Source organism: Microcaecilia unicolor, chromosome 3 (assembly GCF_901765095.1).
Source record: "Microcaecilia unicolor chromosome 3, aMicUni1.1, whole genome shotgun sequence".
Classification (NCBI taxonomy): domain Eukaryota; kingdom Metazoa; phylum Chordata; class Amphibia; order Gymnophiona; family Siphonopidae; genus Microcaecilia; species Microcaecilia unicolor.
The window spans coordinates 213,544,135-213,571,850 of NC_044033.1; the positions used below are offsets into that span (position 1 = coordinate 213,544,135).

The 27,716-nt window shown below is 47.0% G+C and overlaps 2 protein-coding genes across 6 annotated transcripts in view; one reads left to right on the plus strand and one right to left on the minus strand.

Annotated features, from left to right (window-relative positions):
- Positions 1 to 11,795, plus strand: part of VWA7 (von Willebrand factor A domain containing 7) — a 71,730-nt gene extending 59,935 nt beyond the window's left edge. For all 5 annotated transcript variants that reach the window (XM_030197434.1, XM_030197435.1, XM_030197438.1 and 2 more), the window contains exons 12-17: positions 1,927 to 2,079; positions 4,201 to 4,293; positions 8,581 to 8,855; positions 8,994 to 9,130; positions 9,586 to 9,751; positions 10,547 to 11,795. In XM_030197434.1, coding sequence (XP_030053294.1) covers positions 1,927 to 2,079; positions 4,201 to 4,293; positions 8,581 to 8,855; positions 8,994 to 9,130; positions 9,586 to 9,751; positions 10,547 to 10,924 — 1,202 coding nt within the window. In that variant the 3' untranslated portion in view covers positions 10,925 to 11,795. The remainder of the gene's footprint in view (positions 1 to 1,926; positions 2,080 to 4,200; positions 4,294 to 8,580; positions 8,856 to 8,993; positions 9,131 to 9,585; positions 9,752 to 10,546) is intronic.
- A 921-nt stretch (positions 11,796 to 12,716) lies between these two features.
- Positions 12,717 to 27,716, minus strand: part of SAPCD1 (suppressor APC domain containing 1) — a 30,696-nt gene continuing 15,696 nt past the window's right edge. Inside the window, exons 3-5 of the mRNA XM_030194735.1 lie at positions 20,775 to 20,909; positions 19,138 to 19,243; positions 12,717 to 12,787 (exon numbers count right to left, since the gene is read on the minus strand). Coding sequence (XP_030050595.1) covers positions 12,717 to 12,787; positions 19,138 to 19,243; positions 20,775 to 20,909 — 312 coding nt within the window. The remainder of the gene's footprint in view (positions 12,788 to 19,137; positions 19,244 to 20,774; positions 20,910 to 27,716) is intronic.

Below are 27,716 nucleotides of genomic sequence, written 5' to 3' on the forward strand. Positions count from 1 at the left end.
ATTGGACTAACGTATTACAGTTTTTGACTAGTTTTCAGGGGCTAAAACCTCCTTCCTTAGGTCAAGGCAGAGTGAGCAAAACATGACAGTAGTAGAATATATGAGAATCATAGATTCACTGCAGTGGTAGTCTTAAGGGGGAGGCAGGGAGGCATTGAGAGCCTGATAGTGATGTATTTGGACAGACCTCATTCTCCCTCAGGGAGCCTCCAAGATGTGTATGTCTCCTTCACCATTCTCAATCCCTCCCTTCAGTCAGGCAGTCTTCGCACTGCAGGGAGAAAATGTACTGGGTCGGACTGACCATTGGAACAACAGGGCAGTGCCTGGGGGCCCATAGCAGTAGGGGGCCCACTGTCCTCTAGTCTTCATTTAATTTAATCACTTTTGATAGGTGGTTAGGGGCCTATGATCCTTATTGCCCAGGGGCCTAGACCACTCTCAGTACGTCCCTGGCATGATGTACTGTCCTTAGCATAGGCTGAGATTTTGTGCTTCCTGTTCGTTAGCTGTGTAGCTGGAAGGAGATCAGTCAGCAGGTAGGCAGTAGAGTGGAAGCAGGGATTGTGACATCAGTGGCAGCTAGAGCAGTGTTTTTCAAACCTCCAGTCTATGCACTGCCATAATCATTCTTGTAGCTGCCTGAGTGCCATTTCTCTCTACCATGATCTGTCTTGGGGTAGGGGAGGGTACCATAGAGTAGTGGGTTTCAACCAATGCATCACCAAGAGGTGGGAGGTGGGTCACCAAAAATTGGGCAGAGACAGAAAGCCTGTGCTTTTCTTAACCACCTGTGCTTGCAAGCTGGGAAGAGCAGAGAACCAGGGAGTCAGGTACTTTAAATCCCCACAACTGCTACCTATTTCTGCTGTCCCACTACCTCCAATGATAACTGGTGTCACAAGCCCCAGCTGGATATGTTGCAGGACAGCCGTCCATAGGTTCTGTTTTGAGATAGAAGGGGGGCAGACTCAAGAAAAATGTCAGGAAGTATTTTTTCACAGAGAGAGTGGTGGATGCTTGGAATGCCCTCCCACGGGAGGTGGTGGAGAAGAAAACGGTAACGGAATTCAAGCATGCGTGGGATATACGTAAAGGAATCCTGTGCAGAAGGAATGGATCCTCAGAAGCTTAGCCAAAATTGGGTGGTGGAGCCGGTGGGGGGAAGAGGGGTTGGTGGTGGGGAGGCGAAGATAGTGGTGGGCAGACTTATACGGTCTGTGCCAGATCCGGTGGTTTGAGGTGGGACTGGTGGTTGGGAGGCAGGGAATAGTGCTGGGCAGACTTATACGGTCTGTGCCAGAGCCAGTGGTGGGAGGCGGGGCTGGTGGTTGGGAGGAGGGGATAGTGCTGGCCAGACTTATACGGTCTGTGGCCTGAAAAAGACAGGTACAAATCAAGGTAAGGTATACACATGAGTTTATCTTGTTGGGCAGACTGGATGGACCGTGCAGGTCTTTTTCTGCCGTCATCTACTATGTTACTATGTTTTTTGGGATCTTGCCAGGTATTTGTGACCTGGATTGGCCACTGTTGGAAACAGGATGCTGGGCTGGATGGACCTTTGGTCTGTCCCATTATGGCAATACTTATGTACTTATGGTTTACATAGTCTTCATCACACAATCCTCATGTGCTTAACCAGGGAATGATGTTTAATTGGAGTAGGTTTGATCATGTAGGGGTTGATAGTCAAAACAATTTTTAATTCCTTACTGTTTCTTTAACTTGGCCAAGAGTGTCACAATGACATCATTTGCATTGTAGTGTCTGATTGGTCCACTTGTATGTCTGTGAATGTGTGTGTGTGACATCATTGTCCAACTGAGTCAGCATATTTGTCCCCAGAGCAAAGTGATTCTTAAAGAAATAAGAAGATGTTGAAATTTTCCTCTGCTTTAACTCCTGGTTTTTCCTTTTTTTTAGGCAAGAGACAGGGAAGAAGCATGACCACGGGGCCCCTGGGGGTGATTCAAAATGTTGGACGCTTCTCCAAAATGTCCCTCAAGTCCCCCGTCCATGTGGGTCACTGGAAGGTGGAGATACTCACTCAGGGAATACACACAGTTCATGTTCAAGGTGAGGAAGGAGGAGGAGAGGCACAGAAAGAGGAATCTCTCAGATTAGCCGTTCAGGAAACCTGTATGTGCAGTAATGATGTCATCAGCGGCATCACTAACAAACAAAATGTCTGCCTTCCTGGCAGGCTGAGTGGAGAAGAAAACTGAGTTCAAGTTTTAATAATGGGGAATAACATGAATTTGACCGTACAGGGTCCTAGTCCAGAACAAAAAAATGTTATTTGTACAACACACAGGATCACCTGAGCTGGTTAGGTCTCCTTTAATGTGGATTCAGTTCAAATCTTTCTCAGTAGTTCAAGATGAGTTAGATTCAGTAACAGTAGGTATTTCCCTGTCCCTGGTACACTCATGATCCTGAAAGGCAATTCTGTAACTGGGTGCATTCAGCTAGTGCAGTTTGCACATGTTCTTATGCTATGGTATGTAATTGCAAGGGAAGTGTACATGTGAGTGGAGCGTGGCAGGGGAATGGGCAGGTCTCCGACTTACAAGTGTAACTTCTAGAATACTATACTATAACAAAGTGTATGCTGTCTATACTGTGACAGATAAAAGCAGTTAGCTTAGCAGGGTTTAAAAAAGTTTGGACAAGTTCCTACAAGAAAAGTCCATAAGCCATTATTAAGATGGACTTGGAGAATCCACTTCTTCCTAGGATAAGCAGCATAAAATCTGTTTTATTCTTTTGGGGTCTTGCCAGGTACTTGGATCTGGGTTGGCCACTATTGGATACTGGGCCAGATGGACCTTCGATCTATCCCAGTAGTATGTTCTTATGGGTCAAGCTAGCCGATCTCTTAAGGAACTAACACAGTAAACGACAGAAGATAAAGATCCACACGATCCATGAAGTCTACCCAACAAGGTGGCCAGAGCCACACCCGCCACTCTATGAAGGTTACATGCATAAACAATGGTTGGCAATTTGCCATCATGTCACCCATCTATAGGCAGCTGGCAGCCCAGCCTATAGGATCAGAGCTTGTGCAGGTTGCAGGTTTCTCTTATGCAGCACATAAGATCAGAACCACAGAAAGTGGCAGGTCTATTTTACACAGCGCAAGGGATCAGAGCCCGACCAAGGGCAGGTATCCTTTACTCATCATACTGAATCACAGCCAAGACAGCAGTTGGGTATCCTTTACATAGCACACAGAATCAGAGCCCCAAACAGATGGCAGGTATCTTTTACATAGAGCATGGGATCAGAGGCTGAAGAGATAGTAGGTCTCCCTTACAGGGCTCAGTGCCCGAGAAAGTGCCAGGTATCCTTTTTCCAGTGCTCAGGATCATATCCTAAGCAGGCACATGTCTCCTTTATGCATCACATTGGTTCATAGCCTGAGCAGACGGCAAGTCTCCTTTGCACATTAGACAAGATAACAGCCGAAGAAAGTGATCAGTTTCTTTTACACAGCGCATGGGATCACAGCCCCAGGAAGTGGCAGGTCTCTTTTACACAGGGCATAAAATCAGAGCCTGACCAGGTGGCAGGTGTCCTTTACACAGTGCATGGGATCAGAATCTAAAGAAATGGTAGGTCTCCTTTACCAGGGTTCACACCCTCAAAAAGTGGCAGGTATCCTTTCTCCAGTGCATTAGCCAAAGCAGATGGCAGGTATCCTTTATAAAGAGCACATAGGTTCATAGCCTGAGCAGATGGCAAGTCTACTACTACTAATCATTTCTATAGCACTACTAGACATACAGAGCACTGTACACTTTATATGCAGGTACTTTTTCTGTCCCTAGAGGGCTCACAATCTAAATTTTGGTATCTGGGGCAATGGAGGGTTATGTGACTTGCCTACGGTTACAAGAGCTGCAGTGGGAATTGAACCCAAGTTGCCAGGATCAAAGCCTGATGTACAAACCGTTAGGATACTCCGCTCCTTAGGCTACTCCTCTAAGATCACAGATCACAACTGGTGAAAGTAATTGGTCTCTTTTACACAGCGCTTGGGATCAGAACTCGACCAGGTGGCAGGTGTCCTTTACCCAGTGCTTGGGATCGGAGTTTAAGCAGGTGGCAGGTCATCTTCATGCAGCACACAGGATCACAGCATGAACAGATGGCAGGTGTCTCTATGTAGTTCTGGTGTCCTCTCTTTTGCAGGTGAGAGTACCTTGGACTTCCTCCATTACTTCGCAGTCTCCGTGAATGGGTCTCATCCAGGACTCTTCCAGCTCAGCAGCCAGCCAGTCACAGGTATCCAGAGACATGGCATGAGAAATGGCCTTCTGTTCTCTTGTCCCATATGGCACCCTGTAGTGCTCTATTTTGTACACACTTTTCAGGCCTGCTGTCCTGTATTTGATGTTCCCCGGTCTCAACCCCCTCCCCCCCCCCTCCGCTTCATCAGGGACCTACTGCTGGGTATTGTATGACCAGGCAGAGACCTGGGGGTTCAAAATCAAAAAACAGCCAAGAAACTTGAAGGGACTATTCCCTTTGATTTAGAAATGCATACTTGGACCGTACAGGTCTTTATCTGCCGTCATCTACTATGTTACTATGTATTATCATGTTTTAGCTTGTTGAATGTATATTTACTGCTCCTCTTGTGGGAGATAAAAATATTTATATTTACACGAAAAATGGATTGTTCTCTGATACAACTAAAATAGACTTAGCAGGTCTTGGAAATAAGCCCTTCAATTATTCAGCTACCATTCGTTTAGCCATGAAGTCTAATTTAGTATAGCAAAAGAGGCTGTGACCGTCACCGGTTTTATGGATAGTCAGGGATATTCAGCTGTCCAAAATTAAACCAAATAGTAGGTGACGGCTATTGCTGCTATGTGTAGGCCCGGTGGCAATCACTATTGTCTTTATATTGCATGCCACTCACTATCCCCCGAGTTCTAAATATTGCTCTTAAAATTGCGTATGCTCATCAGAGATCCGTACACAAATAAATTGACTAATGAGCTTGGAAACATCAATAATTATGGGGCCCTTTTACTAAGGGACGCTGAAAATGTCCTTTCGCTGTTGTAGACGCGTGCGTTGGACGTGAGCAGGTCCATTTTTCAGCGCGCCTGCAAAAAAGGCCTTTTGTTTGGCCGAAAATGGATATGTGGCAAAATAAAAAATTGGCGTGCGTCCAGTTTGGGCCCGAGACCTTATTGCCACCCACTGACTTAGCAGTAAGGTCTCACGCATTAACTGGGTGGTAATCATCAGCGCACGTACACTGCTGATTACCACCTGATTAGCACCGCATGGTAGAAAATAAAAAATATTTTCTGCTGCATCTATCGGATGCGCGTAAAAAATGGAATTACCGACAGGCACGTGTAGCCGGGCGGTAGTTCCAAATTGACACGTGTTGGACGCTCGTAGGCACCTATGTGCCTTAGTAAAAGGGCCCCTATGTGCAAATGACTGATTATTGATGTTAATTGACAGTCTTAAAAATTTGCATGTGCATCTCGTTGCGCACTATTCTATGGAGCACAACACCTAACTTCAATCGTGCATATCTGAAACAGGAGTGCGGCAGGAACATGTAAGGGGCGTTCCAGAAAGTTGCACACGGACTTACAGAATTTGCCTGAAGTTCCTCGGATTCTATATAGCGCGCCTAGAGATCTGCGCCAAAATCCAGGCAGATTCTGTAACAACTTAATTGGCATAACTTAATTGGCTTAACAATCTAATTAGTGTAGGTAACAGCACTTAAGAAGCAACAATGAGCACCAATTGTCAATAATTGGAATTTGCACGCACAACTCACTAACAGGCACATTTTCAAAAGAGAAGGGCGCCCATCTTCCAACACAAATCGGGAGATGGGCGTCCTTCTCAGGGTCACCCAAATCGGCATAATCGAAAGCCAATTTTGGGCACCCTCAACTGCTTTCCATCGCAAGGATGACCAAAGTTCCCGGGGGCGTGTTGGAGGCATAGCGAAGGCGGGACTGGGGCATGCTTAACAGATGGGCGTCTTCGGCCGATAATGGAAAAAAGAAGGGCGTCCCTGACGAGCACTTGGCCGACTTTACTTGGTCCATTTTTTTTCACGACCAAGCCTGAAAAAGGTGTCCGAACTGACCAGATGACCACCGGAGGGAATCGGGGATGACCTCCCCTTATTCCCCCAGTGGTCACCAACCCCCTCCCACCCTAAAAAAAAACACTTAAATTTATTTTTTTTGCCAGCTTCTATGCCAACCTCAAATGTCATACCCAGCTCCATGACAGCAGTATGCAGGTCCGTGGAGCAGTTTAAGTGGGTGCAGTGCACTTCAGCTAGGCAGACCCAGGCCCAACCCCCCTACCTGTTACACTTGTGTTGGTAAATGGGTGCCCTTCAAAACTCACCCGAAACCCACTGTACCCACATGTAGGTGCCCCTCTTCACCCCTTAGAGCTATGGTAGTGTTGTACAGTTGTGGGGAATGGGTTTTTGTGGGGGGGGGGGGGGGTTAGGGGGCTCAGCACCCAAGGTAAGGGAGCTATGCACCTGGGAGCAATTTGTGAAGTCCACTGCAGTGCCCCCTAGGGTGCCCAGTTGGTGCCCTGGCATGTCAGGGGGACCAGTGCACTACGAATGCTGGCTCCTCCCACGACCAAATGGCTTGGATTTGGTCATTTCTGAGATGGGTGTCCTCGGTTTCCATTATCGCTGAAAACCGGGGACGACCATCTCTAAGGTCGACCTAAATGTTGGGATTTGGGCGTCCCCGACCGTATTATCGAAACGAAAGATGGACGCCCATCTTGTTTTGATAATATGGGTTTCCCCACCCCTTCGCCGGGATGTCCTTAGAGATGGTTGTCCCCGTTCGATTATGCCCCTCCACGTGCACTCTGTAATGCACTGGGCCTAACTTCTAACATGCACAGACAAAAAGGGACGTGGTTATGGGCAGGGGAATGGGTGTTTTGTGGGTGTTCTGAAATTTATGTGCGTAGTTGTAGAATATGGCCTTCTACACCTAAATCTATGTGCCAGAATTTACGCCATATTTTCATTGGTGTAAAAGGACACGTGTAGTTTTAGGCGCTAGGATATCAACTAATCATATTGTATATACCGCACCTAAATCTACACATCGCTTATAGAATACGCTTTAGGCAAAATTGTTTTCCGTGCGGATTTTTTAGGTGCCAATTATAGAATCCCCCCCACCCCAGTGTGCCTAAGCTGGGTGCCAGCATTTACATCTGCTTTTAGCGGGCAGAAATGCGGTGCCCAAATTTAGACACTGGATACGTACCGAACACTATTCTTTAACAGGCATACTCCCTTAGGAACCATTTTACAAAGTGGCGGTAGGAATACCGCATGTGTAGTACATGCCAAATCGACACTATCGCCCAGCGATAATTTTGAAGTTTTTGCATGCTATTGCCCGTGGTAGAAAATAGTTTTCTGTTTTCTACTGCAGGGGGGTTTCCTGGAGTTAATCGGCAGCTACATTGGTGCATGCTACATGAGTACTGTGAGTGTAGCAAATGAGCCCTTACCGCTAGGTCAATGGGTGGTGGTAACGGTTCAGGCAGGGGCGTAGCTACGTGGGGCCACGGGGGCATGGGCCCTCGTAGATTTGGCCCTGGCCTCCCCTGCCAACGACCCTCTCAAACCCCCTCCCGCCACCAACCCCCCGCCGCCGTTGGGTACCTCTGCTGGCGGGGGACCCCTACCCCCGCCAGCAGAGGTCCTCTTCTCCGGTGCGGCCGCGTTGCTGACCTGCAAGGCTTCATTCTGTTTCTGTGAGAAAGACTGCAGGACGTCAGACTCACAGAAACAGAACGAAGCCTTGCAGATCAGCTAGCAACGCGGCCGCGCCGGAGAAGAGGACTTCGGCTGGTGGGGGTTGGGGTCTCCTGCCAGCAAAGGTACCCAATGGTGATGGTGACAGCTGGGGAGGGTTGGTGGCGGCGGGAAGGGGGTTGTCAAAAGGGTTGGCGACAGGGGGGGGGTCAAAGTTGTTGTTGGTGGTGGTGGCAGTGCCGGTGGGGGGGGGGGGGGGGTCAAAAATGGCGGGGGAGCTAAAATGTGCCCCCTCACCTCGCTCTGGACCCCCCCTCCCGCCAAAGTCTGGCTACGCCCCTGGGTTTAGGCAGTAAATATCCGTGTGCTACTTTTAAATTTAGCGCACTATTTATTTGCCCATTAAAAAAAACTTCTCCCCAGCCCCGGTAAAATACAGCCCAGCGCACGCCCAAAACATGCACCCACACTACCGCAGGCCACTTTTTACCATGGCTTAGTAAAAGGACCCCTTATGGAAAACCATGTAACGCTCCATGTTTTTGGCGCTGACTGAATTCCCTCCTATATGAATAGGGCTGTTTAAATATCTGGAATCTATTTAAACGCCACAACTAGCATTGAAAAAAAAGAAAACGTTGACTGTGGTGTTTGAATATCGACCCGTACATTTATTAGAAATGAGTTTCTGAAAGAGTATCTTGTTTCTCAGAAGTTTTTTGTTCAACGCCTTGTTGCCTCACATCCCCTCCATGTTTTCTTCCCCTCCACAGGCACCGGATTAGACACGATGCTGGTTGTTATGGCAACAGGATTAGCTCCAGCAAGCCCTGCCCGGCTGGACCTGGTAACTCTGGCTGGGCCGGACGGGGAGGTACTGGACAGGCTGGCACTGCAGGATACCAATCAAACGGGGCTGTACGTGGCAGAGCTCGGCAAAGTGCCCTCCGGGGCGTTCTCCATCCTGGTCAGTGGCAGGGATGGGGAGAATCGACCGCTGCTGAGGTCATCACCTCAGGTCAACACCGTTGTTGAGTCTACATTGGAGGTGAGAGGGGTGACGGATTTCTCTGTTGGATAGTGGGGCATGCCACTTTATCTGCCTGTGTCTCAGTTCTAATCCCCGGCTCTGTCGTGACTGTGTTATCTCCTGAGATAATTAATGTAGCTGGCCTATTGCTTTCAGATAATCAGCAGTACCTCGTTGATACCTGGATCTCAGCATAGCGCCCTCTTAAGGCTCACCAACTATGGCACGCCGGCAGACTTCACCCTGAAGCTGAATTGCGAGCAAGCCTGCACCGTGAATTCCTCTCATTCCAGGTATGGAGCTTTCATCCCTCCGTTCACACTTGTAGGATTCACAGCCTATGCGTTATCAGCCAGTCGCTGGGTTTGTGGCTTGTGTTTGTGTACAGTATGTCTGTGTGTGGGTGAGTCACACACTCATATCACATTTCAGTGTGTTTGAGGGAAAGTTTTTATTGTGCCTTTAGAAAAGGAAGGCTATCTAAAACTTATTTTTGTTTCTGCATGTGTGCACCACTGCTTTTTGACTCCCAGTTTGGATTTTCTCTGTTTTCTAGTGTAGATTTGAGTACTGCAGAGAGGAACTGGAGTTGGACGCAAAGGCTGTATTGTTTCTGTAGTTAACCGGATCTGTATGGGCAGGGGTGGGGATGGGTGGTGCTGCTGTTCAGCAGTACAGAAAGGTGCAAGATCCTTTTTCTCATTTTAACAACCTGTCTTGTGTCTCCATCACTTTCTCTCCTCTTTAGAGCCCATGTGGGTAGGAATGAGACAGTAACGGGAGAGATCTCTGTGCTGGTTTCCCAGGACACTGAGCCAGGCTCCACGGTGTTGCTGACAGTACAGGCAGATTCTGCAGATGCTGCTCAGACAACTTTCGCTTTCCTTCAGCTCATGGTCACTGAAAGCCCCAAGGTTAGAGGCTTCAGTTTCATTCATCTTCCTCTGTCCTCAATGCACTGCAGGTGACAGTTCCTAGGCCTCTAAACAACCCCTCAAGGACATGGGGTTTTAGGAGTAGCTTAATGCTTAGTGCAGTGGCCTGAGAACCTGGAGAACTGGATTCAATTCCCACTGCAACTCCTTGTGACTCTGGGCAAGTCACTTAACCCTCTATTAACCCCAGGTACACAAAGAAGTACCTGTATATAATATGTAAATCACTTTCATTGTAAACACATAAAAGTGGTATATCAAATTTCCTTTCCTTTCCCCGTTTAAGCAATCTATAAGGGGTCCTTTTATGAAGCCGCATAGGCGTCTATGTGCATTCTACACGTGTCAATTTTGAGCTACCACGTGGCCTGGGTGGTAATGTCATTTTTTTTTACCCGCGTCCACTAAGCGCGACGGAGATTTTCTGGCATGCGACGCTAACAGGGCAGTAATCGGAATTGTACACGCGTAGACCATTACCGCCCAGTTAACGCATGAGACCTTACCGCTAGGTCAGTGGGTGGCGGTAAGGTCTCAGGCCCAAAATGGATGCACACCAATTTTTATTTTGCCGCACGTTCATTTTCAGCTCCTCCCCCAAAAAGGCCTTTTTTGCAGGTGTGCTGAAAAATGGACCTGCGTGCATCCAATACATGCGTCTACACCAGCGCAGGCCATTTTTTGGCGCAACTTAGTAAAAGGACCCCTAAGAGATGAATTAGCCTCTGTATTTTCTAAATTGATTAATAATACTGTGATCTTTTTATTCCTCAGCACATAAGAACATCTCCTACAACCTGTTCTGTGATCTCCCTGGAACACAACTGCAGTGGCCTCCCTTCCCACTGTGGACATGAATTATGGACCGTGGCTGCAAGGGTGTGGGATACAGTGGGTGTGCAGATTGCATCGGGAAGAGGGACCGTGTCCTACAGCTCAGAAGGCAGCATGGGGAGAGCCGTGTACACGGCCGACTGCTGCTCCCCGGAGACGGACCTCGTTTTCACCAATCAGCTGGGAGGCACCAGCCTTTGCCGGCTGGGGGTCGCAGTGCCCTCCCCTGCTTCCTCTTCTGTAGGGGATTTGCCCCTCCCCCGATGGACACTGCTTACACTGTTGTTAATTATGTTTTGGAGGGTTCTGAAGGCATAAGGGAGGCCAACTGGTTTTTCCTCATATATGCCAGGGGGTAGGTCAAAGAGGGGAAGAAATGACTTGAGTGGATGTCACCTCACCTCACTGTACACTGCTCAGATTAAAACCTGGATTGTTCACGTCAAAAAAGGGGATTAACCAATTTGTCCCCAAAATCTTGCACTCAAAGGTCAAGCTGGAAGAACACTGGGGCTAATGGCAACTGGTTTGTAACATGTGGTTGGCGAAAGTTTTTTTTTACATTGTGATGGAACAGGGTTGAAAAAAATTAGCTGGGATGGCGGATGCCAATTTTCATGTCTTCATCTGTGATACAATCCCACCCTCTAATGGCCACTGTGTGTATAGCAGCTGTTTCCCCACTGACTTTTGATTGTTCCACAGAATTTAATTTACACCAGTGGCTAATGGAGGCATGCTGCTAGGGGTGAGCTGTAAAGAGGTACCCCATTCACCCTTGAGCTGTGGTGTGTTCCTGCAGCTGCCCAATGGAGCTAGTAGGCAGGAAGAAACTAAGACTGAGAGAGAATGTTTCTAAAAATGAATCTTCTCAAAGTACAGAGGTTCTGCCATCACAACAGGAGGATGGAGAAACTAGACGGTAACTCTTTAGGGAGTAATTCCCTCCAAATGTGACCCCTCTCTGATATGTTCAGGAAGGTTTCAGCTTCTAGGTCGTTACACTGCATGCACAGTAGGGTGTCTCTGGGATTCAGAAATTTTTTGCAATGATCCCCACAGGCGTTGACCGTAGAGGGAAATGAAACAGAACCAAATGGTCCCAAACCTTGCTGTGAGCCACAGGAGAAGGGGGCTAGGGAATGGGAAGACATACCCCACCCCTTCCAATAAAAAGTTATTTTTGGATGCTGTGTCCCTTCTTCTCATTAAGGACCTGGGACAGTAGGGTGGAATGCATTTTTGGAGGTACTGTAAAAGTGATTTTGAAGCTTGCCTTAGGATGTAGCTGTTCAAATACCCTCCTGGATTCTGTTGTACCTGCTACAGATGCTCCCCTTTCCAGAATTTGTCACTTTTCTTTCTCCCTTACAGCGTATTAACCTTCCCTGCCTCATTAACCCTGGCCTGCAGTGTACACATATGTCTCTTCCAGCCACATCAGAAAGAATGCACATGAAGCCCATGGAGCTTTGGTCTTCACTCAGTCCTCAACAGGCATACCAGCAGGTCAGGTTTTCAGGATATCCCTAATGAATATGCATGAGAGTGATTTGGAAGCCTAGCATCAGGGCGTTCCTGGGGGGGGGGGGGGTGGGTGCGGTCCGGCCCAGGTGCACGCTGCTGGGGGGGGGGGGTGCCACACACCTGTCGGCTCCGCTCATTCCGTGGAGCATGGAACGAGCGAAGCCGACGGGTGCGTGGCACCCCCCAGCAGGTAAACATGCACCGGGGGGGTGGTCCTTTCGCCAGGGGGAGGTGCCCTTTCGCTGGGGGGGGGGGGGGGGGCGCATCGGCGATCCGCCCTGGGTGTCAGCCACCCTAGGAACGCCACTGCCTAACATCCTTTTGGTTGTGGCCACCGCCTTGTTGCTTTGTTTCATCCATTGTATGCCAGTCTCTCTCATGCATATATAAGGGACATCCTGAAGACCTAACCTGTTGGCCTCTAACAAATGCAAATTTATTTCATATATATTCATTGTGGTAATCCTGAAAACCTAGGTGCGCCTCCAGAAGAGGGCTGAGAAGCATAGAGATGCCACGTTTTTGTCCAGTCCTGGTTCTGAACTTGCATCCCAAAGCAACGTGGGATTTGTAGTCCCTGATCCTACTCACTGGAATCAGTGCTGTAAGTCCTATGATGTACCAGGATGGAGTGGTCAGAAATCCAGGACTGTCCTAACATCTCCAGCCTGGAGCTGGGTAATCTGGCATCTCTGGAAGCACTGACATAGACAGAGCAAGCTATACTGCACATGTGTATTCACGTATGTTAATACATGTACATAATAATGTATAATCCTTTTGAGAAGACAGGCAGGCAATGTAGAAATGATGCCACATAAAGCTCAAACTGGCCTGTCCAGTCTGCCCAAAAGGATTTGTCCACTTTGGGTAGATACACACGAGTTAGAAAAGGTATAGAGAATGGGTGGTGAAAATGATAAAGGGGATGGAATGACTCCCCTTTGAGGAAAGGCTAAAGTGGTTAGGGCTTTTCAGCTTGGAGAAGAGACAGCTGAGGGGAGATATGATAGGTCTATAAAATACTGAGTGGAGTGGAACAGGTAGACGTGAATCACTTGTTTATTCTTTCCAAAAGTACAAAGACGGGGGGGGGGGGGGGGGGGGGCATGGAATGAAGTTATTAACTGGTAAATTTCAAACAAATAGAAAATTATTTCTTCACTCAATGTGTAATTATGATCTGGAATTCATTACCAGAGAATTATGCAGTTAGTAAAAGCAGTTAGTGTAGCAGGGTTTTGGACAAGTTCCTGGAAGAAAAGTCCATAAACCATTATTAAGGTGAATTTGGAAATATGCACTGCCCATTTCTGGGATAAGCAGCATAAAATCTGTTTTACTCTTTTGGGATCTTGCCAGGTACTTGTAACCTGGATTGGCCACTATTGGAAACAGGATACTGGACTTGATGGACCTTTGGTCTGTCCCAGTACGGCAATGCTTCTGTACTTATGTGTCCCTCATTCGAGCTTTCAAAGTTGCCCAGCTGGGTTTTTGTTATGGTGTAAGAGTACCAGCCAGAAATGTTCTACTTATGTTTGAATGTTGTCTGGAGGTTATGAGGGCAAAACATTAACACTGCAACTCCTGTTTAGAGCCCACATCAGGCCTTTCATAGGGAGAAGAAGAACCCCAGCTACAGTGTCCGCTGCTGCCCCATTGCATTCTAGCAGAGCTGCCAAGGGGGCCTACTTTTTCTGCTGGAGATTTAGGACATGCCCCCAGCTCTGCTTACCCATAGCTCTGTCTATCCCAATCTTCAGCTCCAGCCTTTCCCGCCCACAGCTGTGCCCTGGAACATAAGTCACCTTACCGTCCTGCTGCGGCAGCAGGAGACGCCTTAATAAATCATCATCTCCTGGTGCCCTGGGATCTATCCCACACCTCTTATGAGACTGGTCCAGCAGCAACATAGTAGATGACAGCAGAGAAAGACCAGCACGGTCCATCCAGTCTGCCCAACAAGATAAATTCATATGTGCTACTTTATATGTATACCTGACCTTGATTTGTATCTGCCATTTTCAGGGCACAGACCATAGAAGTCTGCCCAGTACTAGCCCTGCCTCCCACCACCGGCTCTGCCACCCAATCTCCGCTAAGCTTCTGAGGATCCATTCCTTCTGAACAGGATTTCTTTATGTTTATCCCACGCATGTTTGAATTCTGTTACCGTTTTCATTTCCACCACCTCCCGTGGGAGGGCATTCCAAGTATCCACCACTCTCTCCGTGAAAAAATACTTCCTGACATTTTTCTTGAGTCTGCCCCCCTTCAATCTCATTTCATGTCCTCTAGTTCTACCGCCTTCCCATCTACGGAAAAGGTTCGTTTGCTGATTAATACCTTTCAAATATTTGAACGTCTATCATATCACCCCTGTTTCTCCTTTCCTCCAGGGTATACATGTTCAGGTCAGCAAGTCTCTCTTCATACGTCTTGTAACGCAAATCCCATACCATTCTTGTAGCTTTTCTTTGCACCGCTTCAATTCTTTTTACATCCTTAGCAAGATACGGCCTCCAAAACTGAACACAATACTCCAGGTGGGACCTCACCAACGACTTATACAGGGGCATTAAAACCTCTTTCCTTCTGCTGGTCACACCTCTCTCTATACAGCCTAGCAACCTTCTAGCTACAGCCACCGCCTTGTCACACTGTTTCGTGGCCTTCAGATCCTCAGATACCATCACCCCAAGATCCCTCTCCCTGTCCATACATATCAGACTCTCACCACCTAACACATACGTCTCCCGTGGATTTCTACTCCCTAAGTGCAGTATAGTACAGACAGAGAGGGTAATACAGTATACAATCAGAGAAACCAAAAGAAAAAAGCAACACTGGGCCTTCAAGAATGGGACAACAGGAGTACTTTATTAGCCAAAGACCCGACACGGGCCGTGTTTCGGCGCCAAAAAGGCGCCTGCCTCAGGGGTCACTTTACTGAAAATGTATCTGGGCTCTTGAAACAGCAGTCTCTTAAGCCGGAATGATGTACTCACTTCGTTTCTTCACCTGGTCAGTCCTGGCTGCTAACAAAAGGATGAATTTTAGAGCGCTCTGAGGCTGCCCACCAACAAGCCCGCAGCTTTGCTTCTCCGCTCTCCCGTACCCCCATCTCCCGTCTGTGACACACACAACTCGCTCGCTGTGAAGCGTCCCGCCTTGCCGGAAACAGAAAAGTTGCGTCCATACATATCAGACTCTCACCACCTAACACATACGTCTCCCGTGGATTTCTACTCCCTAAGTGCATCACTTTGCATTTCTTCACATTGAATTTTAATTGCCAAACCTTTTTCATGTTTTTCACTCCCTCCTGGGTATCCACTCTGTTACAAATCTTAGTATCATCTGCAAAAGGGTAAACTTTACCTTTGGAGGAGTAGCCTAGTGGTTAGTGCAGTGGACTTTGATCCTGGGGAACTGAGTTCAATTCCCACTGCAGCTCCTTGTGACTCTGGGCAAGTCACTTAACCCTCCATTGCCCCTGGTACAAAATAAGTACCTAAATATATGTAAACTGCTTTCAATGTAGTTGCAAAAACCTCAGAAAGGTTGTATATCAAGTCCCATTTCCCTTCTAACCCTTCAGCAATGTCACTCATAAATATACTGAACAGAATCGGCCCCGGCACTGATCCCTGAGGCACTCCACTACTCACCTTTCCCTCATCCGAGCGAATTCCACTAACCACCACCCTCTGGTGTCTGTCCGTCAACCAGTTCCTAATCCAGTTCACCACGTCGGGTCCTATCTTCAGCCTGTCAAGTTTATTCAAGAGCCTCCTGTGGAGAACCGTGTCAAAAGCTTTGCTGAAATCTAAGTAGATTACGTCTATAGCACGTCCATGATTCAATTCTCCAGTCACCCAGTCAAAGAATTCAATGAGATTCGTTTGGCACGATTTACCTTTGGTAAAACCATGTTGTTTTATTAAGGGGGCTGTTCTGGGACATTGTAGTGATAAATCAATAATATATACTCAGGGCCAGAGCAAGTTTATTTGGCATCGTAAGACAAAACCTTTAGCCTTGCCTCTCCCCCCTCCAAATTAACTTTTAGGCTCCCTAGCCCCACAGAAATCAGAATCACCCCAACACCACCCTTCATTCTAAGAATGATCTGTGTAAACATGGCGGCAGATAAAGGCCTGTACGATCCATCCAGTCTCCCCAACTCATTATATAAACTCATTATATATGGTATGAAGTGTTACACCATTTGTATACCTGTTCTTGATTTATCCTTGCCGTTTACCGTAGAAGTTTGTCCGGCACTGGCCTTGTTCTAAAATTCCTGAAGTTGTTGTCAAGCACCCGAAAAGCACCACTCCAACCCATCCAAATCTACTCGGCCTCCATCAGGGCACAGATCACAGAAGTCAGCCCAGCACCGGCTTTCCTACCTAATCACCCCTAAGCTTCTTTGGATCCGATCCTTCCAAACTGGATTCCTTTGTGTTTGTCCCATGCATGTTTGAATTCCATTACCGTTTTCATCTCCACCGTCTCCCACGGGAAGGCATTCCAGGTATCTACCATCCTCTCAGTGAAAAAATACTTTCTGATATTATTCCTGAGTCTGCCCCCTTTCAATTTCAATTCATGCCTTCTAGTTCTACCACCTTTCCGTCTCTGGAAAAGGATTGTTTTGCAAATTCATACCTTTCAAATATTTGAACGCCTGTATCATATCACCCCTGTTTCTCCTTTCCTTCAGTGTATACATATTTAGGTCAGCAAGTCTCTCCATGTACATCTTCCTGCCTAAAACTCCTTACCATTTTCTTCACTTTTCTCTGAACCACTTCGTCTTTTTACATCTTTAGCAAGATACGGCCTCCAAAACTGAACACAGTACTACAAGTGGGGCCTCACCAACGACTTGTACAGGGGCATCAACACCTCCTTTCTTCTGCTGGTTATACCTCTCTCTACGAGCCAAGCATCCTTCTGGCCGTGGCCACTGGCTTGTCGCACTGTTTCGTCACTTTGAGATTTTCAGACTCCATCACCCCAAGGTCCCTCTCCTAAGCCGACCTTACCAATCTCTCCTCTCCTATCCGGTATATCGCTTTTGCATTTCTGCACCCCAAGTGCATCACTCTGCACTTCTCAGCATTAAACTTTAAAAGACCATTGACCATTTTTCTAACATTTGGAGATCCCTTCTCATGGTTTCTATTCCCTACAGGTGTCCACTCTATTGGCTATCTTCGTGTCATCCGCAATAAGGCAAACTTTTCCTTCTAACATAATCGGCCCCAGCACAGATGCCTGAGGCACTCCAGTATACACCTTCCTTTCCTCCGAGTGGATTCCATTTACCACCACCCTCTGCCGCCTGTCCCTGGCAGTTTTCAATCCAGTTCACCACTTTGGGTCCTAAGTTCAGCCCTCTCAGCTAATTCATGAGTCTTCTATGAGGAACCGTATCAAAGGCTTTGCTGAAATCCAAGTAGATTACATCTATCACACATCCTTCATCCAGTTCTTTGGTCACCTAGTCAAAGAAGTCAATCAGATTTGTTTGGCAGGATTTTCCTTTGGTAAAGCCATGTTGCCTCGGATCTTGTAACCTGTTGGCTTCTAGAAAGTCCACTATCCTTTCCTTTAGCAGCGACTCCATTATTTTTCCTACCACCGACATGAGACTTACTGGTCTGTAGTTTCCCCACTTCTTCCCTGTCTCCACTATTGTGAAGAAGGGCCACATCCGCTCATCTCCAATCCCTTGGTACCTCTCCCATCTTTAAAGATCTATTAACCCATTAGTGCCCAATGTTCCCATATTTGTTCCCACATATGGGAACATTGGGCACTAATGGGTTAAATAAATCCTTAAGAAGTCCCACCAGGACTTCTCTGAGCTCCCTCAGTATCCTGGGACGTATCCCATCCGGCTCCATAGCTTTGTCCACTTTCAGATTTTCAATCCATTTATAAATGCTTTCTTCCATGAATGGCACAATATCTACTCCATTCCCAGATATACTGTCTGTCACCGACCGCGGTTCTTCTCCAGGATTTTCTTCTGTGAACACCAAACCGCTCAAAACACGGCAGCGATTTGAAAGCGCAAAACCCCTTTGCGAAAAACTACACTGGCTCCCAATCAAAGAATGCATTGCTTTCAAAATCTGCACTCTGGTCCACAAAATTATCAATGGTGAAGCCCCGGGATACATGACAGACTTGATTGACCTACGAACTAGAAACACATCCGAATCGACACAAACGTACCTAAATCTCCACTACCCAAGCTGCAAAGGACTCAAATACAAATCTACCTACGCATCCAATTTCTCCTACATAAGCACACAACTGTGGAACGCATTACCAAAAGCCTTGAAAACTACGTACGACCACCTAAACTTCTGGAAATCACTAAAAACTAACCTGTTTAAAAAGGCATACCCTACCGACCCAACGTAAATGCCGATTTCTACAACACACCAATACTAAAATACGTAAAGGACATAACACAACACTTCCGTTGAATGTTTCCCCAATGCGGCTGTGCCACATGAACTCTATCTTGCCATCATCACTTTGTATTTGTTTACACCGGAGTCTGCAAACGCCGCTCCGGTACTATGTAAGCCACACTGAGCCTACAAATAGGTGAGAAAATGTGGGATACAAATGTAATAAATAAATTCTCCACATAGATATTTTCAGTATCTTTCAGTCTTGCAATTCCATTCCTATTTTTTCTCCTTTCCCCAATATACCTAAAAAAGGTCTTATCACCTCTCTCTCCCATGCACGATCAGTTTAAGTCTAACTGCGCATGCGCAGGAGAGCCAGCATTGGCGGCCTTGAACTCTGATTTCTGCCCACCCCTAGGACAAATGTTAGACATGGCAGGACCCAGGGCAGAAACTTCAGCTTCAGGAAAGCTCGGAGCTTTCTGTGACATGGGAACTCTTACTGCCCAGCCCTGCCCACCTTTCTCTTTTTCTCCTCTTCTGGTTTCCTGTGAGCAGCACTAACCTTTCCCGAACATGAAATAAGGTGGCCAAGACACTGGTTCACTTCCTGGATCTTGGTCAAAAGGAGGCAGCTGTGGCTTGTGTAGCATTCAGAGAGAATATTCTGCAAGGGAGAGAGGGAGTAGAGAGCAAGAAAGCAATTGGAGAAATTAAGAGGAGCTCTGATCCCATGAGAAGCATAGTAACACACAGGAACATAGTAGATGACGGCAGATAAAGACTTGCACGGCCCATCCATTCTGCCCAACAAGATAACGTACAATATGATGTGATTTCTAGGGCACAAACTAAAACAGTCTGCTTGGCACTGGTCCTGTTCCCCAACTACCACAATGTGTGGCATTAATAAATCCCAGATGCGCACCCTTTCCACGCATGAGGCTATGCACGCACACGCTGAACATGAGAGTGGCTGTGTGTGTACATACATGGAGTGGAGCAGCAGCCTAGTGGTGAGCACACCAGGGAAGCTGAGTTCAAATCTCACTACTGCTTTTTGGGCAAGTCACTTAACCATCCATTGCTTCAGGTACAGAATTAAAAGGCTATTCTATAACTCTGCAGGATGCATTTATAACTACAGAGAAAAGTGCCTTAAGTAAGGGTGTGTATAAGTGGGATATGGATATGGGAAATGGGACTTGATATACTGCCTTTCTGAGGTTTTTGCAACTACATTCAAAGCGGTTTACATATATTCAGGTACTTATTTTGTACCAAGGGCAATGGAGGGTTAAGTGACTTGCCCAGAGTCACATGGAGCTGCAGTGGGAATTGAGCCCAGTTCCCCAGAATCAGAGTCCGCTGCACTAACCACTAGGCTACTCCTCCACTAGCAACATTCCATGTAGAAGCCTGCCCTTGCAGATCAGCAATGCGGCCGCGCAGGCTTCTGTTTCTGTGAGTCTGACGTCCTGCACATACCTGCAGGATGTTAGACTCACAGAAACAGAAGCCTGCGCGGCCGCGTTGCTGATCTGCAAGGGCAGGCTTCTACATGGAATGTTGCTAGTGGAATAGCAACATTAACATTCCATCTAGAATCTCCAATAGTAGCAACATTCCATGTAGAATCTCCAATAGGGAAAGGGAAATGGGACTTGATATACTGCCTTTCTGAGGTTTATGCAACTACATTCAAAGCGGTTTACATATATTCAGGTACTTATTTTGTACCAGGGGCAATGGAGGGTTAAGTGACTTGGCCAGAGTCACAAGGAGCTGCAGTGGGAATTGAACTCAGTTCCCCAGGATCAAAGTCCACTGCACTAACCACTAGGCTACTCCTCCACTCCACTTAAGTGGCTTAACGAGCTCAATGACTTCATTAACGGGGTGCCAACAACCACTTACTGATGCTAATTGGCACTCATTAATATTTGCACGCACACATCTGGCTGCATGCTATTCTATAAGGCAGAGCGCCTAATTCCCAAATCACATCTCTCGAAAGGGGGGGGGGCAGGGCCATGGGGAAAGCATGGGCGTGTCAGGGACGTAAACCTGGACCTCCACTGCTTGCCCCAATCCCCTGATAAAAGCCACTGCCCACATCTGGAGAACATGCCCTAGATAAAAGACCATCCACTGCATCCACACACACGCATGCATATGATATGTGATAGCATAATTACGCCGCAGGACTCCGTGTGCCATCTGTCCTGTGCCTGGAGAAGCTTCTGGCAGTACCAGTCTCGGGCTTTCTCCACCATCTCCAGCCCCTGCAGCAATGCATCTCTCTCCTGCTCCAGCTCCTTCATCTGCTTCAACTGGGGATTGAGAAATTCAAAAGTAGTCAGTAAGTAAACCTCCGCAGGACTAGTGACTGCTCATCTTTTTTACCCACCACCAATACATGAGTTACATATCATATGAAGGATATAATCCTGTTCCCCTCATTAATTCTGTGCATGAGTTACACCTTATCACTCAACACAATACGTTCAAACCCACAACCTTAATCACCCCAGAACATTCCCTCCCCACCTCAAACAGTCTGAAAATACTTGGCGTTACAATCGACCCCAACCAAGTGAACTCCATAACAAAGAAAACGTTCCACTCAATGTGGAAACTTAAACGCATAAAATCTTTCTTCCCGAGGGAAATATTTTGCAGCTTAATACAATCAATGGTACTAACTGCAAACTACTGCAACGGAATCTATGTGGGATGCAAAGAACAACTCACAAAGAAACTCCAGCCCCGCTCAAAACACAGCAGCCAGGCTGATATTTGGCAAACTGCGATTCGAAAGTGCCAAACCCCTCCGAGAAAAACTACACTGGCTTCCAATCAAAGAATGTATTACCTTCAAAATCTGCACCCTGGTCCACAAAATTATCCACGGCCAAGCCCCAGGATACATGACGGACCTCACAGACCTACCAATCAGAAACATATCCAGGTTATCCCGAACATACCTAAACCTCCATTACCCAAACTGCAAAGGACTTAAATACAAAGCAACCCACGCATCCAGCTTCTCCTATATAAGCACACAACTATGGAACGCATTGCCAAAAGCTGTGAAAACAACCTACGACCATCTAAACTTCAGGAAATCACTAAAAACCAACCTTTTCAAAAAGACATACCCCACCGATCCAACATAAAGACCTACATCCTGCAAAACAGCAAAACCAAAGCTCGTAATGGACAATATATTACCTTCCTCCCCTCGATCCCCATTGTACGTAAAACACTTGTACCATTATTCAACCACTATATCACCTGTATTTGTTTCCACCGGTCTAGGCGATCGCGTTCACGGTACGATGTAAGCCACATTGAGCCTGCAAATAGGTGGGAAAATGTGGGATACAAATGTAACAAATAAATAAATAAATATAAACACCCACTGCCTGCTCTATGCCCAGTACACAAGTTATGTCATATAACTTTATTGAAACAAACACTTCTCTCTCTCTCTGCCATGATCGCTTGCAGAGTCTCTGGACCTGTACAGACAGGCCCCGGGCTTAGACCGATGCTGGGAAAGGCTATTTCATGTGCAGTTCTCACCCAGGTGAAGAAGCAGAGGGCATCCTGGCCGTGGAACCTGCCCTGGAAGGGGAGGATGAGGGTGGTGTATGCCGTCTGGATCACCATGTGGAGCCGTGAAGGGCGGCGGTGGGAACAGTGATTCTGGGTGTGGATTCAGACACCGAAGTTGCTCAGGATTCCACAGGGGGGGTGTGGTGGATGCGGAGAGCGCCAGCAAAGGGAGACTGGCCCATTGCTTCAGGGGAAGTTTGTGCAGAGGAGAGAGAAAGCTGTTCCATGAATTCTTTGATCCCTCCTTTTTCTCTGTCTCTCACTGTACTACTACTACATATCAATGTTCCACTCAATGTGGAAACTCAAACGCGTGAAACCATTCTTCCCGAGGGAAACATTTTGCAACCTGATACAATCAATGGTATTAAGCCATACAGACTACTGCAATGGAATTTATGTGGGATGCAAAGAACAACTCATAAAGAAACTTCAGACCGCTCAAAACACAGCAGCAAGGCTCATATTTGGAAAAACGCGATTCGAAAGCGCCAAACCCTTCCGGGAAAAATTACACTGGCTACCAATCAAAGAACGTATAGCTTTCAAAATCTGCACCCTGGTCCACAAAATTATCTACGGAGGAGTCCCGGGATGCATGACAGACCTCACAGACCTACCATTAAGAAACACAATCAGATCAACTCGAACATACCTAAATCTCCACTACCCAAGTCGCAAAGGACTCAAATACAAATCAACTTATGCATCCAGCTTCTCCTACATAAGCACACAACTGTGGAACACATTACCGAAAGCCGTGAAAACAATGTACGACCACCGGAAATCACTACCCTACCGACCCAACTTAAGTGCCTAAACCCTGCAACACAACGAAACCAAAGCTTGTAATAGACCTTGTACAACTCTTCCTCTATCCGATTCCCCTACATGACTACAACACAGGAACCTTGGAGTGGAGGAGTGGCCTAGTGGTTAGGGTGGTGGACTTTGGTCCTGGGGGACTGAGTTCGATTCCCACTTCAGGCACAGGCAGCTCCTTGTGACTCTGGGCAAGTCACTTAACCCTCCATTGCCCCACGTAAGCTGCGTTGAGCCTGCCACGTGGGGCACATTTTTGTGGGGTACAAATGTAACAAAAATGAAATTCAACCACATTACCTTTTTGTATTTGTTTCTCTACTAGAGTACTACGTAAGCCACATTGAGCCTGCAAATAGGTGGGAAAATGTGGGATACAAATGTGACAAATAAATAAATAAAATTCGATAGCGCTAAAAACGTACACAGCACTTGTTCCACAGAGCTTTTCATCTATTCGATACAGACAAACAGGACATACAAGGGATTATGGAATTACTTATTGTGGGAATGATTAAAACAGACATGGGCCCTGAACAGGTGAATAAGGTTAAGAGTTAAAAGCAGCCTCAAAAAGGTGGGCTTTTAGCCTAGATTTGAATATGGAGGAGTTCCATGTACCGACTCAGGAAGTCTATTCCAGGTATAAGGTGCAGCAAGATAAAAGTTACCGGGGAGGGGTGTAGGGAGAGATATTGAGGAACTGCAGAATGTACTTGCGAGTCAATAAGAGGAGTTTGAATTGCATTGGAAAGCAGATTATAGGGAGCCAATGAAGTGACTTGAAGAGAGGGGTTTATGGGAGTGTAGCAACACTGAAAGGTCATGCAGCAGAATTTTGAACAGGTTGAAGGGGAGAGAGATGGTTTAGTGGGAGATCTGCAAGGAGCAAGTTGCAGTAATCTAAGTTAGGGGCTTAGCCAGACCTCTCAGTGGGAGGGGGCCAGAGCCCGAGGTGGGGGGGCACATTTTGGTCTGCTACCCCACCGCTGCCCTCTCCTGCTGCTGCTGCCTCACCGCCACAAATACCGTGGCTGGCGGGGGTCCCCAGCTGAAGCCTTCATCCAGCGCCGGTCTCGCTGCCACCGTGTTGCCTGCCCTGCTCGCTCTTCCCCTCACGTCCTGCACGCTCCTTTTAGTGAAATTTAGCACGCTCAGTTTCACTAAAAGGAGCCAGCAAAATCAGGGGCCCAGAAGAAATTTGGGGGGGCCAGGACCCCATGGCCCCACATAGCTATGCCACTGATCTAAGTGTGAGGTGATAACAGTGTGGATACGGGTTCTGGTATTGTGTTCAGAAAGGAAGGGACAAATTTTAGTGCTGCTATAGGGAAAGTGACGTCAGGATGTCTGATCTGTGCAGAGAAAGAGAGAGAGGAGTCAAAGATAACCCCAAGGTTATGAGCTGACCAGAGTGTTCTCTATAGAAATAGAGAATGGGGAAGAGGAGAGGTGGGTTTAGGGGGAAGGTAAGAAACACAGAGCCCTGTTTACTAAGCTGCACTAGAGGCACAACTGACTGGAAAACATTCAATTCAAAACACAACTTTACTTGTCTCAACTTCCAAAGAAGCCTAAATACCTTAGAAAATAACAGAAGAGTCACATGATATTCAAAAGTAAGATGCTTATGCAGGAAAATCCTCAACTGAGGTTCCAACTTGTATCTTAATCCATTAACTCCGACCTCATCTTCGGAATATGGCCTACGCAGACGACTGATTAGTGGTGAACCACTTTGACAGCTATTTCACTGGCAGTATATCAACAAAGACTAAACTTGAAGCATACAGTCCGTTCTTGCTATTCGCTGGAATTAGGTTCCTAGAAAACCCAGTGAATAGAGAAAACAGGAATTCTGAACCATTGATCCTATGGGGAAAAGGGGGTTTGGTTCCTGTTCGACCCTGTTCACTGTGCACTTTTGCTACCTAACACCATAAACTCGTCATTTCATTTACCTTTCTTGTAAAGAACAGCTTAATTATGCTATTATGCATTTTATAAATGTATTTTATACATCGATTTTTTTTGTAAAAGTACAGGTCTTTTGTAAAAGTCTTTCGGTGTAACAATATTCACACACAGCTCTATGAATATCTTCATCCTCATGGGGCACATTTTCATTTGCACTTGCACTATACTCTGCATGGCCGAGAATAAGTGAAAATGCCCGTGAATAGCGAAAATGGGTCATACTTTATTTTGCATGAATAAGCGAATCCGTGAATATGGAACACTTGGATAGTGAGAACGCACTGTATGCACCAAACCCCTTTCTGCTTTGTAAGGCCAGTAACATGCAAGCACATCCCATGGTAACCATGCACTTCAGCATAGCCGCTGAGAGGAGGGGCAGGGGGGGACAAAATTCCCCGGGCTTCCAAAGGGGGCCCGGTGCCGCAGTCCCACCTGCCCTCCGTCGTCGACCGTCTGCCACCGGGCCGGGCCCCCTGCATTGAAATCACAGCGCCTCTCACCTCCGTATGAAAGCGCTGCAGGCAGCAGGGCAGCAGATCGCCTCCCTTTGGGCCTCCTTCCCTCCCTGTGTCCCGCCCTCGTCTGATGTAACTTCCGTGAGGGTGGGACACAGGGAGGGAAGGAGGCCCAAAGGGAAGCGATCTGCTGCCCTGCTGCCTGCAGCGCTTTCACACGGAAGTGAGAGGCGCTGTGATTTCAATGCAGGGGGCCCGGCCCGGTGGCGGACTGAGGGGGGCAGACGAAGGGGGGGTGGCGGCAACCTTGGGGGGGTGGAGGGGGGAGCGGCGGCAGCGAGCTCGGGGGTGGAGGGGGAAGCGGTGGCGGCGACCTCGGGGGGGGGGGGGGGGTGGAGGGGGGAGAAGCGGCGGGGGCGTCCTTGCCCCGGGCCCGGCCCAGTCTCTCGGTGGCCCTGCACTTCGGCTTCTTGTAGCTTTCTGCACCAGGCCCCTCTGTCTCTCTCTCTCTTGTAGGCCACAGGGTGCTGGGCAGCTGGTTCACTTCAGGCACAGGCAGCTCCTTGTGACTCTGGGCAAGTCACTTAATCCTCCATTGCCCCAGGTACAAATAAGTACCTATATACAATATGTAAGCCGCACTGAGTGGGAAAGCGTGGGGTACAAATGTAACAAACAAACAAACAAAAAATACCTCTCCTCTGCCACTGGGGATGAAGTGACAGTAAAGGAAGGTAGATAAAGCCACTACTCTAGGTGAACCTTCAACCTTACACCTCCCCCAATTAACTTTGAGACCCCAAATCTTCCATGGACATCATGCTTTTAAATATTAAACTTTGATGTGCGTGTATGTGTATCACATAACTAAGAATTGCCATATTGGGTCAGACCAATGGTCCATCTAGCCCATTATCCTGTTTCCAACAGTGGCCAATCCAGGACACAAGTACCTGGCAGAAACCCAAATAGTAGCATCATTCCATGCAACCAATCCTGGGGCAAGCAGTGGCTTCCCCTATGTCCATCTCAATAACAGACTATGGACTTTTCCTCCAGGAACTTTCCAAACCATTTTTAAACCCACATACGCTAACCACTGTTACCACATCCTCTGGAAAGAGTTCCAGAGTTTAACTATTTGTTGCGTAAAAAAAATATTTCCTCCTATTTGTTTTAAAACTCAATGTCTACTTCTCACTTCCCATTATAGCACAAACAACTACCCCACCATAACCACACCATACTGCACACTTCCCATTTCAGAAAATCTGAAAATTCTTGGAGTCACTATTGATCGAAACCTCACACTCGATACCCACATGAAGAATACAATGAAAAAAATGTTCTACTCGATGTGGAAACTTATAAGAATAAAACCTTTTTTCCCAAGAAACATCTTCCGCACCCTAGTACAGTCATTAGTGATAAGTCACCTGGACTACTGTAATGCTCTGTACGCAGGCTGTAAAGAACAGACCATTAAAAAATTCCAAACAGCCCAGAACACCGCAGCCCAACTCATTTTTGGAAAAACTAAATACGAAAGTGCGAAGCCCCTAAGAGAGAAACTGCACTGGCTCCTGCTCAAGGAAAGAATTGAGTTCAAGATCTGCACGACCGTACACAAAATCATTCACGCAGATGCCCCACTCTACATGTTAAACTTAGTGGACTTACCGCCCAGAAACACCAAAAGATCAGCCCGCAAATTCCTCCATTTGAACTTCCCCAGCTGTAACCACTTGTAACCACCTGCCTCCACCTACCCTCCTCCTTCCTGTACACAATAATTGATTTGATTACTTTATTTTTTGTCTATTAGATTGTAAGCTCTTTGAGCAGGGACTGTCTTTCTTCTATGTTTGTGCAGCGCTGCGTATGCCTTGTAGCGCTATAGAAATGCTAAATAGTAGTAGTAGTAGTAAATACAAACAGGCATATGCTACTACCTTTGCGTACAAAAAGCACACAGATATGGAACGCACTACCCATGGCCCTGAAAACCATAGACAATTTAACCAGCTTTCGCAAATCTTTGAAGACACATCTCTTCAACAAAGCCTACAAAAGACATCCTTAATGAAACAAATAATTCCTTAAACCACTCGTGCTTCAAAAAACACCTCTCACACGACCTTACCTAACACTAAATCCTCATCCACCTTCAGTTTATTATCGACTGTATTATAGGTGGGAAAATGTGGGATACAAATGCAATAAATAAATAAAAATAAATATCATAATAACACTCTGTAAGCC